This window comes from Trematomus bernacchii, unplaced genomic scaffold, assembly GCF_902827165.1.
Source record: "Trematomus bernacchii unplaced genomic scaffold, fTreBer1.1, whole genome shotgun sequence".
NCBI lineage: Eukaryota > Metazoa > Chordata > Actinopteri > Perciformes > Nototheniidae > Trematomus > Trematomus bernacchii.
In genome coordinates, this window is record NW_022987705.1 from 14186654 (window position 1) to 14203306 (window position 16653).

Genomic DNA, 16653 nt, shown 5'->3' on the forward strand with positions numbered 1-16653 from the left:
CAGGAAATAATAAATGCCCATCATAGTGTCCAGCCCAAAGTCAGAGACCTGAAGATAGTCAGCTTACTTTCAGAGAAGACTTGAGAACATTTTATTATATTTTAACTGAAGAAACTTAGAACCAAAAGACAAGACAGTGCTGAAATAATTTTAATCAGAAACAACTGGATGATAAATTATAATTTGGACTTTCAGAAAACAAGAGATTTGATGATGTTAAAACAACTTGAGCCCTAATAAGAAACATGTATTTTATATAGATCAGGCATCAGTCAAACGAGGCTGAGGCTCTTACCCGACTTTTGGCTGTGGATATTTCTGCTTTTAGGATGTCCGGGTCGTACTTGCTGGACGAAGACGATCTGGAATTCACTGCAGGTAATAAAAGGAAAAAATAGGAAAAAGAGAAGTGTTAGGAAGGCCCGACAACCTTCTTTCAAATGTTTATTTCACATCTGATTTCGATTTTAACCAGGGAAAGTTGACAGGAGAAACCTCTGAGCAAGAGAGACGTAACCAGTCACTCTGGGAAAGTGTGTTTACTTCTGTTAAGATGAAGAAATCTCATGGCAATCGTGAGGATTTATTTTGACAAGAACCTCATCATTAAAAGTAAACAATCAACCTCTCTGGTGGTGAATACTATATTTTTGTGATTTAAGAAAACGGCAAAGAAAGCAACACTGATGCCAAATGAAACCTTTCTACCCTCCTCATCTTCTTTTTTCTTCTTCATCCCAAAAGGTCAGCAGTGTCGATGCAGGTTTTTCTTTGTAAACAGCCCAAAATTGCAGTTCATCATTAAGGCCCAGGCTCCACGGGAACGCATACGGCAAAACGCATAGGATTAACGCAAACGCAAACGCCAAAAACCTTCCGTCCCCACGCAATATACACCGGATTGTGTCAAGCTCCACGAGACAGCTCCATTTACATCCAACCGCTGGAAAAGCTGCAGTACATATGCCGAGCCTGTACGTGGCGCTGTAACTTCCTCCACAAAAGCAGCAACTTCCTCCACAAAAGCAGCGAAGAAGAATGGTTGTCATGGCTACACTTCTGTTTATTGTCCTTGGTGGGGGCCGACGGAACCGGGCAGAGTTTTTCGCCGGTCAACGTGTGTTAAAGTTTAAGTCTCCGTCCTGTCAGATTAGACTTCACTCGCGTTTATGTCCATATCGAGATAAAGATAAATAATCTGAATTCAGTGTGCAGTGTACTTTTGCGGGGGTGAGCAGCAGAGGCGGGGAGAGGCGGGGCTATTGCGTCGTCATTATCAGAAACGGATGACCGTATAGGCTACCACGCGGCCCCGTTGGACCCCCCAGAGCGCTCCGTTCCCAGATCTATCCACCTTTGGACCCGTTGTCGTTTGCAGGGTCTGTTTCTACGGTTCCGTTACGGCGTCGTATAGTTTAAAGGGCTATACGCAAGAGAAATATGCGGATACAACCCGTTTTCGTTCCCGTGGAGCCTAGGCCTAAGATACCTAAGACTAAGACTGTTTTTTGGAAGGGAATCCATAGCTTTTTGAGAGGATACCATTTGCTTAGCTGTCAGGAACACCTACTGTGCTGTTAAATCCCTTTCTGTTTGACTTCCAAAAGGTGCCTACATGTGGAACAAAGGGAGCTGCAGGACTCACAGCTGGTCTGGGACGTGGACTTGTCCTTCCAGGCGTCGTGGAGCTGCCGGTACTCCTGCTGCGCCAGGCGGAGCCGCTGCTCCTTCACCTGGTAGATCTCCTTCTGGGCGCTGAGCGCGTCGCGGGCCACGGCCAGGTAGTCCCGCAGCATGAACTCCTGCTCGCGCTGCCACTGAGCCCGCGGGTCCTCCAGCTGGGTGCTCTCTGCAGGGAGAGAGGGGGGAGAGAGGGAAGACCATGAGTGGAGGAGGAAGAGGAGTTAGGTCTTGTAGGATATGAGCAAAAACCTGCTTGTTGGTTTTAATGATTTATATTGAAAATATGATGTTCAGCTTTATGGTGTTGTTTATATATGAATGATGGTGTCTAAATATCTGTTGGCAAGTATTTAGAAAAGCCATCAAATACGGCTCAGTCAAGCAGAGATAAGACTGATTACTTTACTTATATGTCAACTTTAATGCCAAACATTTATAAGATTTGAAAATGTCCTTTTGGATACTGACAAGACACCTGATTAATAGAACTGCTGTATCCAAATAGCAATTTAACCCATTAAATAACTGTAGGAAAGGTGCACTTATTGGACTGGTGAGAAATTATTATAATGTAATGATCTTTTTTAAAGTTTTCAAATCCATGTATCTTAGATACTTGGGAAACAGTGTTTCCAGTTTATGTGAAGAATAACTTAAGACTGCTTATATTGGATAGTTCTTGAGTCCCCTTTACAGTTTTGGCACATAATAGAACAAATAAAACATACAGTTAGTCAGGTGAAGATAGTCAGGAGGGGAAAAAAGAGTTAACAAGGGGCAAGAAACAGAAACGATAGGGAGTCAAAATGGAAAAATAACATGTGAAAGGAACACATCAGAGTAAGCTCACTGGTGTTGTGGTCGACATAGTACGGTCCGACGGCGGGGTCGTACGCCTCCTCCCATCCCACCGGCAGCTCATCGCCAATACAGTCAGCAAACGTCAGAGGCTTCGTATGCCTGGAGAAAAAACAATCAGAAGAAAGATTCAGAAACAGAATCCCCCTCACTGTGATCAACAAACATCAGAACAGAGTTCAAATGTAAAATCACAATATGCAGCCACATAGGCATCACATTGTATGCATACATGAAAACATGTCAAATCATATATAGTATTATTCTAGAACATAGAACAGAACATGACAAAATGCATTTGATTTTTTACAGGATTGTTTGATCTTTTTATAATATGTGTGCTTTGGTTAATATACTGTGTTAAAACAAAGAAGTGGAATAGTTTCTGGGAATTATTGTTGAAAAACTAAAACATGGATTCATCCTGGCTTAATAATAAGCAGTTGCAGGAGGAGGTATAGAGAGTGTGTGTGTGTGTGTGTGTGTGTGTGTGTGTGTGTGTGTGGTGTGTGTGTGTGTGTGTGTGTGTGTTGTGTGTGTGTGTGTGTGTGTGTGTGTGTGTGTGTGTGTGTGTGTGTGTGTGTGTGTGTGTGTGTGTGTGTGTGGAGGGGGTGGGTAGTCTGGAGTTTCACTGAAGTCCTCTATTCACCTCAGAGGGGGGAGAAGGAGAAAGGGGGGGGGGGGGGGGGGGGGTTTCTGTAGCTGGTCACAATAGGGAGGAAACGGGCCTGTGGCATTCCACAAGCAGCGCTGACGCATCGCCTGGAGGTTTCTGGGGCAACCCTCGGCCTTACAGCGGCCTTACCCAGAGTGCACTGCAGCTGGGATGATCAATTCAACCCCTCTTACACGCTTCCACATAACTGAGGCTGAGAGCCAGAGAGTGTAATCCCACCTGTTGTTGCTCAATCTATACTGCAACAAGTGACAATCGCCATGTATTGATGAGAATAGATTACAACTTAGTCTCTCGAGTATGACCTTCCTTACTTTCTAAAGTTTAACCAAAAACTTTGTTAAAATGTTTTTATTTCTACTGATACTATTATTCATCAGGGCTGATATAATCAAGATTAAATCCTTGAGATAGTGTTTAAAGGAAAAATCAAATATAGATCGAGAAGAAGCAGAGTCCTTCATTTGTTGACAGAGGTCAATGCTCCATCAACAGGGGAAAAGAAGTAAGATGTGAAAACTAAACTCTTAAAACAAGGATAAAGTTGCCCACTAAACGTCGAGGCGTATTTCGGGTGCAAAACATTATATTTTGGTATTCTAGCAGGTTGCATGCTTGCTCTAAAAAGCATTTGAAGAGTCTTTCTTACAGGTGGTTGTAGGCTGGATGATATACAACAGTCTCATCAATTTGAAACAATAAATATCCTTAATGTCAAGTGTAAATCAGCAACAAACTTTATAGATGTTAAGGATGCACCATTCCAGGTAACACACACAAAAACAACACGTATTGTACATCAAATCTGCACCTTTTGCACAATAACTTTGACCTGCACACATAACAACCCGGACTCAGATATGTATATTCATTTAATTCTATTCTTTATTTACCTGTATATAGTTTTAATTGTATCTTTAGTTGTATTCATCTTGTGTGAACCTGTACTGTACTTTTGCTCTGCTTGAACTCCTGAATGTCCCCACAGGGTCCATAAGGTCCACCTTACCTTATCTTATGTCCCTAAGTTGTGTCCAACATGTTTCTGTAATATCACATAAACAAACCACATTGATTTCATGACGAGAGAGGAGAAAGCTCTTCTGTCTGGCTTTTCTCCTCTGCTGCCTCTTGTGTTTCGTGACAGCAGATACAAACAAACCCCGAGCAGAAACTGAACTGGGTCCTTTTTCAGCTGATGAATAATGGAAGGGGCCCGGAGAAGACCCCCTCAGCTCCGCTCTAAATTTAGCTCAGGAAGACAGGGAGGCTTCTGCCAACCGCTGATCCCCCCCCCAAAAAAAAGCCGTCTGGTTGGCTGGCTGGCTCTCCACATCCCATTATTTAATTCCTCTCTCCTCTCACCCGCTGAATCCTGTCATCTAATGGCGAGCCGAGGTGAGTCGCTGACCTAAACTCAGCACTCTGTCACTGCTCTCTGAGGAGAGGAGGACCAGCCTCCATTTCCCTGTCAGTCACTCAACAGAAACTAGTAGTCCTTTAACATGCTTCACTGCTTCAGTGGTTAAAGTGTGGGAGAAATATGGACAAACACTTCTATCTGAAGTAGGCCTGTGACCCAAGTGTTTCATTGCCATATCTACACTGTTGTGCACATGACAATAAAGCCTTGAATCTTTAATCCATCTAAAAAATGTATAAAAACATACCTTGATATTACCACAACAATGATGTAGAAATACAGTTTGTTCTGTCAAATGTGTTTTTCTTATTTTCTTACTTATTGTCTTTCCATACATTTTAATGGTTTAGTTTAAAGGTGGGGTAGGTAAGTTTGAGAAACCGGCTCGAGATACACTTTTTGTTATATTCCATGGAATGCTCTTAACATCCCGATAGCAATGAATATCTTAAGTGCTTTGACAAAAAAATCCATAAAAAAATGTCATCTGTGGAAGCCGTAATACTGTAAAAAGCACGACCAATCATTTTAGCCGGGCCGGCTAAAATAACTGGATGGCCTACCTGCCTGTCAGCCTTCCATCTGTGCACAAACTTATCTCGTGCCCTCATTGGTCATGTGCGCGTTCGTGTGTGTTGGAGGAGGGGCTCTGTAAGGAAATGGCAGATTTTTTCCGGCTGTGTATTTTCAAATTCTAGCGATCTCGAGCCGGTTTCTCAAAAATTACCTACCCTACCTTTAATGGTTTGGTTTATGAAGTGCGAAACATTTTTGCAACTGCTGTTTTTTCCTGAGTTCAACGGCATGGGAGGATATGAAAAGTCACAATTATCATGGCCAAAATAATTGTTATTCACGATATTATCCAAATAATCATTCAAATTAGTTACTCTTAAAGTGGCACTAGAACATACTGGAATACAAAGAATACATGCCAAAATAGCTACGTCATTTAAAACTAGCACAAAACCACCAGAAGATATAATATGTGATGAGGGTATAATATGTTTTTTGTTATGCTGTCAATGATCAAATTACTCTTTTGCTCACGGACAACATTTCATTATCTTTACTATCCTGGGCCTGAGATAGTAGAGAGCCATGTGTCTTTGTAGATTTATCTCAACGATGAGTTGTGTTGTCCAATGGTACAACACTTACAAGACCAACAAATGAGAAGAAGTCAACACATAGCCGCTATGATGTGCTCATCCACTAAATGCATCCACACTGGTTACACAAGAGTCGTCCAGATACCTAAGCCAAACACATTTTACCAACCGCAGAATTCTACATCTAGTCCTTGTATTATAAATAATACAATCTAAATGGAAAATATGTTCTCATAAACCAGATCTACACAGAAATAAAACATGGACTGGTAAAAGTAATGCATGTATACTGTATACAAGTGAAGTCATAAGCCACAGCAGCACCCACAATAGTGTTACATTGAAACCTCATTATTTGTAGCTACATGTACCCCGTTTAGTGCTCAATCTTCAAAGCTTAATATTCTGAAAGTCTACGCCCACACTCTCTATTTGCAGTGTCATTATTTCCCGAATGACATGACTCATCGCTCCTTTGACCTTGATAGGAGAACATGCACTGATGTAAGGGGGTAGAACTTAGAACTGAGGCTAACTTGTGTTTTGTGTTCAAATTCATTTGACTGATTTGACACTTTGTTGAGGCTCCTATTGTGTCTCAAACCGCAAGCAATATACAGAGTTTCATCAGTTCTAACCCCCTCAAAAATCTGAATATTGAAATATTTTGGATGGGTTAGTCAACTTGCTTTCAAAGCCATTGCTGACACATTTGAGACTGGTATCTTTGACATCAGATTTGATCAGATTGCTCAGATGAAGCAGCTTGCTGTCGCTTGGATGATTTGCAGAGTTGCTACTTGCTATCATCCTTAAAGGCCGAGAGCATGCTGCGCCGAGACCAAGCACTGCAATGTTGCGCATAGTTTTAGGATTTATTATTTCAGGTTAGTCAAGTGAACAAAAGCATGCACATGCACTCAAAACCATACTCTCTTATGCAAGCCTGACTAAAGCCAGGATAAGATTTTATTTGTTGCTTAAAAGTAGCCACTTGAATCAGAATCAGAAAACTTCATTAATCCCAGGGGGAAATGGGGGCTTGTGACAGCTGCTCCAATTTCAAATGAAATAAATAAAACACAAATAAGAAAAAAATGGACAAATATGTATATCAATCTAAGAAGTTAAAGTAAGAATGTGCAATACAAAATAAGAGAAAGACATTTATATACGATAATAATGAGGCAGTCACTGATTTGAAACTGATGTTATGTGGAATTTTTCCTCCTATTATGTCCCGACCAGAGTGTGTAACTCCACCTTACATAACTGCTAAACCTACCAATTAATAAGTACGGGTTTCAGTGGAGAATGTCACATGATAGTCTGCATGTTTTTTAAGAAGCTTATCTGCAGCTAACTCTGAGAGGAAAACACTGAATTCTTGTGATATTTTGGCATCAAAAGGGTCAGAAATGTATTTGCAGGACATCCATACAGGTGCGGTATCAGCCTCTAAAACTCACCCTCTAAACCCCCCCCCCCCCCCAGGTTTCACATACCAAGGTAAACAGCCAGAGTGTTCCTAATGCAAAGTGACAAAGCATGCGACAGCGTGCAAACACACAGGGAGGCGGGCTGCATATCTCAACGGTGAGTCAGACGGCGTATAAATTCCTCAAGTTGAGTTATGAGGCTCGCAACAACACTTCACAGCCGCTCAAGGTCCAACAGTGAAAGCAATCACACGCACACACACACACACACACACACGCACAACACAACCCTTTTGCTCTCAAGGTTTAATCCGTAATGATTCAGCGAAGAATTCAGTGAAATTGTGAATTTATCATGATTAAGACAAATTACAGCAGGGAATTGCCTCAGTATTTCTGCACATTACCCTCCCCATAAAAGCACGGAGCGTTATCCAGATAACATTCCTTTCAGCTGACGATATGCATTCAATGCGTCACGAAGAGGAAGGATGGATGATATTGCACTTTAAAGAATTTATAAGGGCTCGAAGGCAACTTGGCTGAATACAGAGATTTTCTTCTTTTACTTCTATTGTTCTTCCCTTTTCGTTCCATTTATTTTCTTGTTTCAGTGCTTGTGAAATTCAACAGAAATATTTATAAGCCGAGTATGTTTTAGGAGCCTGTGGCCACCTTTTTATATGTGACTGCAAGACTCAAAAAGAGAACAATTGTTTGTTTTCTTTCGATATTTAGTTTGAAATGGCCAAAAAATGCCAGAATTGTGAAGAAATCGAAATGTAAAACACATGTTGGAAAACTTCACTTGAAATCATCAACACCCAATCTTCCACTATATCAGATATTCAAATATGGAACATCAGCTATCTGTTCCTCTGGAGGGCCCCAGGCAGTTCAAAAGAAATGTAAACACACAAAACTGTGAGTGTCAAAAAAAGGCTTGCTGTCTTTCTTCATTCCTAAACCACAAACTGTGATGGAAAGGTTTTCCAATGGCTGCAGCTGTGATATAAAAGCTGACTGGTGCTAACTTTTTTTTGTATGTTTGTGTCTCCTCATGTTTTTTCTCAGAGAACTTCTTCTATTAGTATCATCTCAACCCGGTTCTGAGCCTCCTTGCAACCCTTGTGATGTAAGCATTTTAAGCTTATGTCACTAATGCAACATTTCTGCGGGTAATAGCATTATGTAAATACTCAAATGTTTCTGCAGCAGTACAGGTAGAAAAGCTTTGCTGACATTTGTTATCCAAAGCAAACAGCCAACATGTGACTCATCAATCACCTGATACATCAGCGGTAAGGTAACACAAAACCAAAAGGGACATTTTCAATAAATCGCAAAGGAAAAATACAATGGGAACTTATTAAGAAAATGTGACGTACATTGTTTGTGGTGTATTATATTTACTCCTACGTTAAGCAATCTTAACCATCGTTGCTTCCTCTTCCATGAACAATCAGCGAAGTGTGGCTTTGGTCACAACAAGAAGACTACAGAAAAGGTGGTATCTGTATTAATGGCTCATAGCTCGCAACAGGATTGACTGTCCTGGGTCATTTTGGTTCACTGTTTAGTCTGTACATTATCAGAGAGTCAGGACAGGTGCCAGCTTCCAGAGACCGCAGGATCATCTTGTAGTTGCCTAATTTGTATGGCCAACAGTTCAAAGTTCAGAGAAGCTGCCAGTGCACGAAGTAATACATATTTTGTATTTTAATTTGATGAATGGCTGATAAAATAGCTGATTAACCCATTATTAGAATAGTTAAAACATTTAATTTTGATATCAGAACAAAGTGGAGGCATAGAGTGGATAATGTGAAGATATTTGTACGAGACCAACCGATTTCCAGAGTTGATTTGAAGACTGACACAAGTCTGAGCTGCACATGTACAACAGTATCATAAATGTAGATAATTGAAATTAAACATCCCCTTAACCCTAGGGAACGGCATTTACAACAATTATATTAAAATGTTAGTGTAGTATGTTAGAATGGCTATGATCAATCGATTAGGAACATGTAAAAGCACAGAGAAATGTGTGACAATAATTGAAATGCTATTAAAAAAAAGTCGAGATATGCATGGTAATCTGAGCTGACCTGAATAGCAGAATATATTTAGGAGTTCTAGCTTTTTCTTTGAGCCTGCAACAACAAAAACAGTGTGAAATTGTTTGGGTGAGAAGCACCACCGATATCTGCCGTCAGACAGCACATTTCAGGTGAGCATTATTGTTGCGAGCAGCCTCAAATGAATAAGTTATAGGATGGTTGGTTACGTATTAGAGAAAACTAGAATGCAGCAGGCCAGCCTCTGTGCAGTGAAGTTAACGGTTTGCAGGGCTGCACTTTGACCCCGTGCACCTTGGCAAGCAGTGAAAGGGGTTTTAGATGAATCAGGCCTTTGGTTGGCGAGTGTGCGCTGCTCTGTCCGTCACGTCGTGCGTTTCAGGAATGTGTGTGTGTGTGTGTGTGTGTGTGTTTAAGGACTTTGTTTGGGAAGGTTTCTAGTCTTTATCGCTGCCTCTAAGTGTAAAATGTTGTGTTTCCAACCCATGGTACGACTGTTTGACTCACTTTTGATACCAGGGTCTTTTCTTTAAGTTTCTTCCTCAGGTCATCAGATGCTCACAAAACGCTTGAAATTACTGTTTTAACCGGAGACTATGAAGAACATCTTTACTTCGTCAAATATTATATAACGTGCATTTACCGGCTGCCATTTTTGTGACATTTCTCGGATCATTTGGAGACCTACAGTGTTTTGACGTGAGCTAATCGGCACAGCTCTCTCAGGGCCTCGGCTGAATTGAGACCAAAAAAAGTACCAGATATCAGATACTATCCAAAGCTTTTCCAATCAGGAATCCAAAAGAGAGTGAACTGAATGTAGTAGATCTGTGCCAAACCATGGAGTGGAAACACAGAAGAAGTGTAAGGCTGGATTACAGCTACATTTTACTTAACATTTATCGGGAAAAAATTAAACTAAAATCAGTGTGGAAAGGCATTTGTTATTTGAAAAACTTACAAACTAATGTAAAGTCAGTTAAGAATGCTCTCTACTTGCATAGAACATGTGTTTAAATACAGACACAACGTAAGCCTAATACAATAAGTACAGAATTGGTGCGTCTTCTCACACAAACCTCCCCACAGAAAGAAAAAAACTTCCCCTAAGCCTCCAGAATTCCAGACATAAGCCATTAAAGGGATTTGGTGTCAAAGTCCGAGGGGTCTTAAGTAACTGGTAAAGATGAAAAACCAGTCCCACCATGAAAACTGCCCCCCCCCCCTCCATACTGTGGAGGCTGTTTTGTACAAGTGGGACTGTGTCATGTCGCGCTGCATGCTTAGCACGCTAAGCCTATTACACTGATGGATTTCTATAAGAGAGAGGAAAAAAGGTAACACACCTGATTTGTAATTGCAGGAATTGAAATGAAGCATGCTTTTATGGCAAATAAAATCATGCATTTCTTCCCTTTAACAAACTCATTGAAGTATTTTGTAAAAATATTTGGAACATGTAAGAGTGCGCAGTGTTTCCCGCAGATCGGAAATATACTGTTCGCCGGAGCCTCGCAGCGGAGTTACTGTGGAGCGCATAAAGCAGACCCTTCACGCGATAGCAGAGCGAACAGGTACAGGAGGGGTAGTTAATCGATCGCAGATGGCGTCGTGCTCGCGGACGGATAAAAAAAGATAAAACCTAAATGGGTCTCGCTATATACTTTGGCGGAAGTTAATATACCTGGGCGGCCCGCCCAAGTAAAGTCTATGTGTGGGAAACCCTGAGTGCGTCGACTCCACCATCATATATTTATTTACTTATTTATTTATTTATTTAATGAATAAAATCCATTACTTACATGTCCCACCAGGACAACTGTAATATATTATATATATTGGACTCCAAATGGTGTATATCTTACGGTAATTGACTTCCATCCATTTCACTCTTGTGTTTAATATTCAAGGCAGGCATTGGCTTCCATTGATTGTAACTATTGTGGGGCCCGATAATGCTTTTTAGGTTTTCCCTTTCCTGTAGTGTGTTATATAGGTTTGTGTGCATGTAAATGGTCTGCAAAGGCTAAAATCGATCAATTGAACTCCTTTGTTTACTTCCACGACATAGTGACATCACTACGTAACATTTGTACTTCTTTTGGCCAGTGCTCCAACACATTGTATGTGATAGGCTAATAGGGGCGGGACATCTCTTCAGCCGGTCAGCTAACCAATCAGAGCAGACTGGGCTCTGGTTTCAGACAGAGGGTGAAAAGAGGTGCTGCACCACAGGCAGCATGAGAAAAATAAAGAGCTTTTTGAGCATTAAAAAACACAATTTTGAAACCTGAACATTTGCTTAATAGGGCCCCTTGAAAGGCAGCCATTGGCTTATTGTGTTTAACCTCTAAGGCAGCAACTGGCTTCCATTTCTTTCACTATGAGGTTTGAATGACTATAGAATCATTGGCTAACATCCATTTAACTATGGAAAGATAAACTGCCAAAGACCTGAAACTTGTTTGAGATGCTGTGAGTAATCAATCTCTGTTCGAAAACTTAAGTCACATTTATTTGTTTTAAGTTATGTTTGCATAGTTATGCTGCAGTATTCCTCGACAACATTAGATCACTATTTGCCGTGCCTTAACGTTTGCTCACTGTTTGTTTCTTGGTTATGTTGTGTTGACAATAAAGTTGATTAATTCTGTTGAAGCGCCATGGAAAGCACAAACAGGAGCTCACAGCTCCTCTAGTCTATGATAATAATTGAAAACTGACCAAAAAAACAACAACCATGATGGATTTCTCATTTCAAGTTTAAAGTCTCTTTAGGTGTATTCTATTTAACGATGCAGTACGAGAAAAGGAAACTGAAGGCTGAGTGGAAGGCAGTAAACAAAATACTGATGGTGATGTTACGTGATTTGTGGTTCATTAGTAGGGCAGGTCATTGGCACGGTGCTTTACTGAGGTCATTTGTGTCGCTATTTAGGTGTTATGAAAACAAATACAACATCAAGCTAGCATTCATAAATCAAAGTAGAAATAAAGACTCACAATTTGCATGATATTACACAACCACACTTAACCCAATAGCATCCCCAAGAGAGTGTATTACCGGGGATATTTATAACAGGTACTGACTCATGAGAAGGTTTCTGGGTTTTCGAACATCCTCTTTTTTTAATGACTTGAGGGTGCCTTGCCATCTGTTTACTCCCTGCCTCCTGTTTCAAGGCTTATGAGACATCACTAAAAGCAGAGTACACCGTGAGAAGGAACACCATGTTTATCAAATTATCATCCCCTAGATGTTCTTGAAGCTTTCAGAATACGCCAAAGGATGACAACCAGCTTCAAGGTTGAATCAGTAATTAAAAAAGCTAAGACTACAGCTCTGACGGCAGACATCATATTTGCAGGAATGTTTGCTGCTCTTGTTCTCATTAGGATGATCTCTTATTGTGATACTGACTTTTATAACCCTCACTTAAAGCCGTTTCCAGGTTAACGACCAGTAAAGCTCAAATGATGGTGCGTGGGCCACCCGAAATAGAATCAAATTCTGTGGGAAACACTGGTGGTAATCAAATAAATAATGTTACTTCTTTAAAAAAAAAAGTCACAAACATTGTCTGGTTCCACATTCTCAGATGGGATGATATGTTTCTTTGTCATCCAAAACAGAATACTGAATGACTTTACGGTCAGTATAAGATTAAATTGGGCAAAATAAGACATTCAAAGCCGACCTTAAGCTGTTGATAATTACAATGGCATTTCTTAAATACATTTTGCCTGACAAAAGGTCAATGTATGCTGCCTAATAAATTGACTTGACATTTAAAGGTAAACAAATAATTAACATGTTGAATTGCCTTGTTTTGTTCGACCAACATCTCAGTCCAAATGTCCATAGTCTCAGTATTTAATTGATTGTTAGGCAACAAGTTTTTGCATTTGAGGAATGTTGACAATTTTTTGGCATTCTTGCTTGAAGGTTTTTCTAAATAAACATGGATTATAAAAAGGTGAATGATTAATTGATTCTAATTGTTGCAGCTCTATTTTGAATGCTGAGGCTCTTATGTCGATTATGTCCCCCCCCATCCGTCTCTTATTTTTGTATTTTTTGTATTAAAAGACTACACCTTTAGAGAGAGACTTAAATTCACAATATTCCTCAGAAGAAAAATAACCTAATAAGACACATTGCCTGAAGATGAAAGTGTGATGCAGATAAAGACCTTTAGTATAAGACTTCAAGCCAAATCCTTTGGGATATCTCACAGGAGCTTAAGACATGCTAATAAATACAATTAAAGAGATTTGAGAGAAGACATTAAAGACAACATGAATTACACTGTATGAAAATATTTTGGCGACATTGTTTATGACTTGATTTGTGTACCAAACAACTACACATAGCGCTGTAAAATGTCATAAGGTTTGGTGATGATGGTCATACTAGTTTTAGGTATAAACATGGGTGTCTGGTTTTTAGAAGAGGTCTGATTCAGCATCTTTGTCCCAGAGCGGTCGGATGATAGATGGCGTTGGATGCTTTGCAGAGTACATTTTGGCCTATTTTCAGTAACTACTGTATACTAGGCCTTCATGTTTCAGTTACTTTTCTAGCAACACTGCCAAACACTCACTAGATCCAGATGCTCTGATTTTGCTCACATCCATTGTTAAACATCAACTGAATATTTGGCTAGTTTGGACTTTTGGTTGGACAATATGAGTAACTCTTGATTTGCATTCTTAACATTTGCAGGAGAAAATAGTTGTATCATTAATCACATTCAGAGATACATTTCGAAACTAGTGTTAGCTGGAAGCAGGTCCAATATGAGCTTTTACAAAAAAAATGTTCTTCCAATTATGGACAAATGACTGAAAAAACAGCCTATCCATCCTTGGTAGTAAAAGTATTTCCAATTTGTTTTCCAATTAGCTGTTGATATTTCTTTTGGGAGGGGGCTACAACTTTGTATTTGCCACTGCTGCATTGAATTGTGTTACATTATATGTAATAATCTATTTACAGTCTATGGTAATAATGCATATTTGCAGGGGTTGTCCATTTCAATGTCCTATATTCCTTATATGAATATGCACAAGTCACATTTGTATTATTTTAACAGGACAGGTGATTTATTTCAATAAGATGCTTGTAGCTTGACTCATGATAACCTGCAGCAGGTCAAAAGTCATCCATCTTTCCAGTAGTTTTACAACATCTTGATCTCACTCACACACACACACACACACAGAGAGACACACACTCCTACCTGTCTCTGGGGTCGATCCAGCTGGTGCAATGGTTAATGTGGTCAACGTAATAGACTTTGCCATCAAAGTCTCTGGCCTCCTCCCAACCCTCAGGTAGTGGCAACTCCTTCCTTGGCATGTCAGGCGAGTCTCCATGTAATTAACTCCTCTCTACTCAAAATCATAACGAAGGGAAACCATCGCTTTTCTCTGTCATCATCATCAGCAACAGTATCAGCAGTTATTCCCCAAATTCCCAGTTTGATGCAGTTTGGATTAGGCCATCATAATAATAATCCATAATAATCCACAGATTAACAAGGAATCAAACCTAAAAAAAAAGGGGGGGGGACTGTTAAAAGACACTCAAGAGGATAAAAAGTAGTTCCTGCAGGCTGTGCATCAATTCTTATCTGAATCATCCGTAATATAAATAAAAACGTGACGCTATTTGACGAGTTTTTCCAAGTGCATGTTATTGCAATTTTTCCCAAATCGGGTGAAAAACTTTAAAGGTGTTTTAGTGATAACTTCTGAAGTTTAACAATTATCCACGGTCCACAAAACACCAGCTTGTTTCAACAGAAAGGCAAGAAAGTCCTAAAAACCTCCAGATAAAACAAAAATAATAAAAGGGCTGGTAATGTGTCCAGAGCAGCGGTGTTTCACAGGGAGAACCGTCCCAAAAGAATTCCTCTAAAGTCCCCAAACTGGACTCGTTTCTTCTTCTCTCCGACAGGCCACCATGTTTAGCAGCAGTAACCGATGCTAGCCTCGGGGAAACAAACAGAGTAAACACCGCTGAGAGAAGAAAAGTAACTGCTGGATCCACAGTCGTTAAAATCCGGTAAATCCTCCAGAAACTTTGTACGTTATTTTTGTTTAGTTATCCGTTTAAAAGCCGGACAGGAGAGGAGCGGTGGCAGCTGCAGCGGCGGTAAAGTCTTTCCCCGAGTCCCGATGACTTCGGCCGGTTCGACCGCTGTCAAGATACAAACATTCACCACGACTTCCGGTTATCGTTTCAAAATAAAATATTAATTCACAGATTTGGTCAGCAAAATAAGACTTCCGGTCATACTTTTCAAATGCAGAATCAGTGATATTAAGTTACTGAGTACATTTAACTCAAGTACTGCATCATTTTGCGTTAACTTTTGTCAATTTTTCTAATAAAAATGTTTAATTGTTTTTATAGATTTATAATTGTTTCAGTTTCGTTGTTGTGTAGTTTTAGACAGTTTGACGACTTGGTTTCTTTTAGATTCCTATGATGTATGTATATGTCTACAAACGAAAAAAAAAAAATTAAATAGTGTGTTTTATACTAATAGCCCACTTGCCTTCAAGGATTTGTGGATGAACAAACTTTCAAGGCAACACTGCCCTCTGCAGGTCAAAATGTAGAACTGCTTAATGGATCAACTTCATATTCAATAAAGTATGACTTCAGGTCAGTTTTACAGGATGCATTTCTCCAGTTGATTTAGCTGAAATAAAAAAAAAAGAATATCCTGACAGCAATTTAGCCTCAACACTTTGAATATGACACATTAATTTATAGGTATGAAAAGCACATATTTGTTACTAGAGGCATAATGTAGTTTAAGTGTTCAGCAATTCAAAACATATTGATTACATAAATGCTAAGATTAATTAACATTGACAATATTAACACAAAAAGATAACTCATTACACACAGTTCAACTGATACAAAAAACGTACCTACTTTAATTTGTTTTAGTGCTTCCTTTATTTTGTATGAATATCTTTGTGAAAATCAGCAGTTTATCATTGAGAAGTATTGATTGTTTTCACCAGCTTCCATATCATGTGACTTAATTACTCCAAAGCAATGCAGAATTATATTACTACACTGAACCAGATGGATTCGAGACATTTCCAAATATTTAAACTTTAAAATGACAGAAATTAAATATTGAAATAAGCAAAGAAATGACTTGACTCTAGATGGAGCACTTCACCTCTTTGTCTTCGCATGACTTTAAAAGAGACAGTGAGGCTTTTACTGACGCTCAGAAAAACGATGGGATCTGTCAGGTCAACACTGTTTAACACTTTGTATACATAAGCTTTATCTGATGTTGTCTTGACAGCCTGCTCTCACAACTGTCTTTTTTAAATGGTTATATACAGT

General features: G+C 39.6%; 1 protein-coding gene across 1 annotated transcript in view; it reads right to left on the bottom strand.

The window, feature by feature from the left end:
• wwc1 (WW and C2 domain containing 1) overlaps nt 1–15469 on the bottom strand; it is a 55392-nt gene extending 39923 nt beyond the window's left edge. Inside the window, exons 1-4 of the mRNA XM_034140227.1 lie at nt 14516–15469; nt 2534–2643; nt 1646–1849; nt 296–372 (exon numbers count right to left, since the gene is read on the bottom strand). Of these exons, the coding sequence (XP_033996118.1) occupies nt 296–372; nt 1646–1849; nt 2534–2643; nt 14516–14634 (510 nt within the window). The 5' untranslated portion in view covers nt 14635–15469. The remainder of the gene's footprint in view (nt 1–295; nt 373–1645; nt 1850–2533; nt 2644–14515) is intronic.
• Between the last annotated feature and the right edge of the window lie 1184 nt (nt 15470–16653).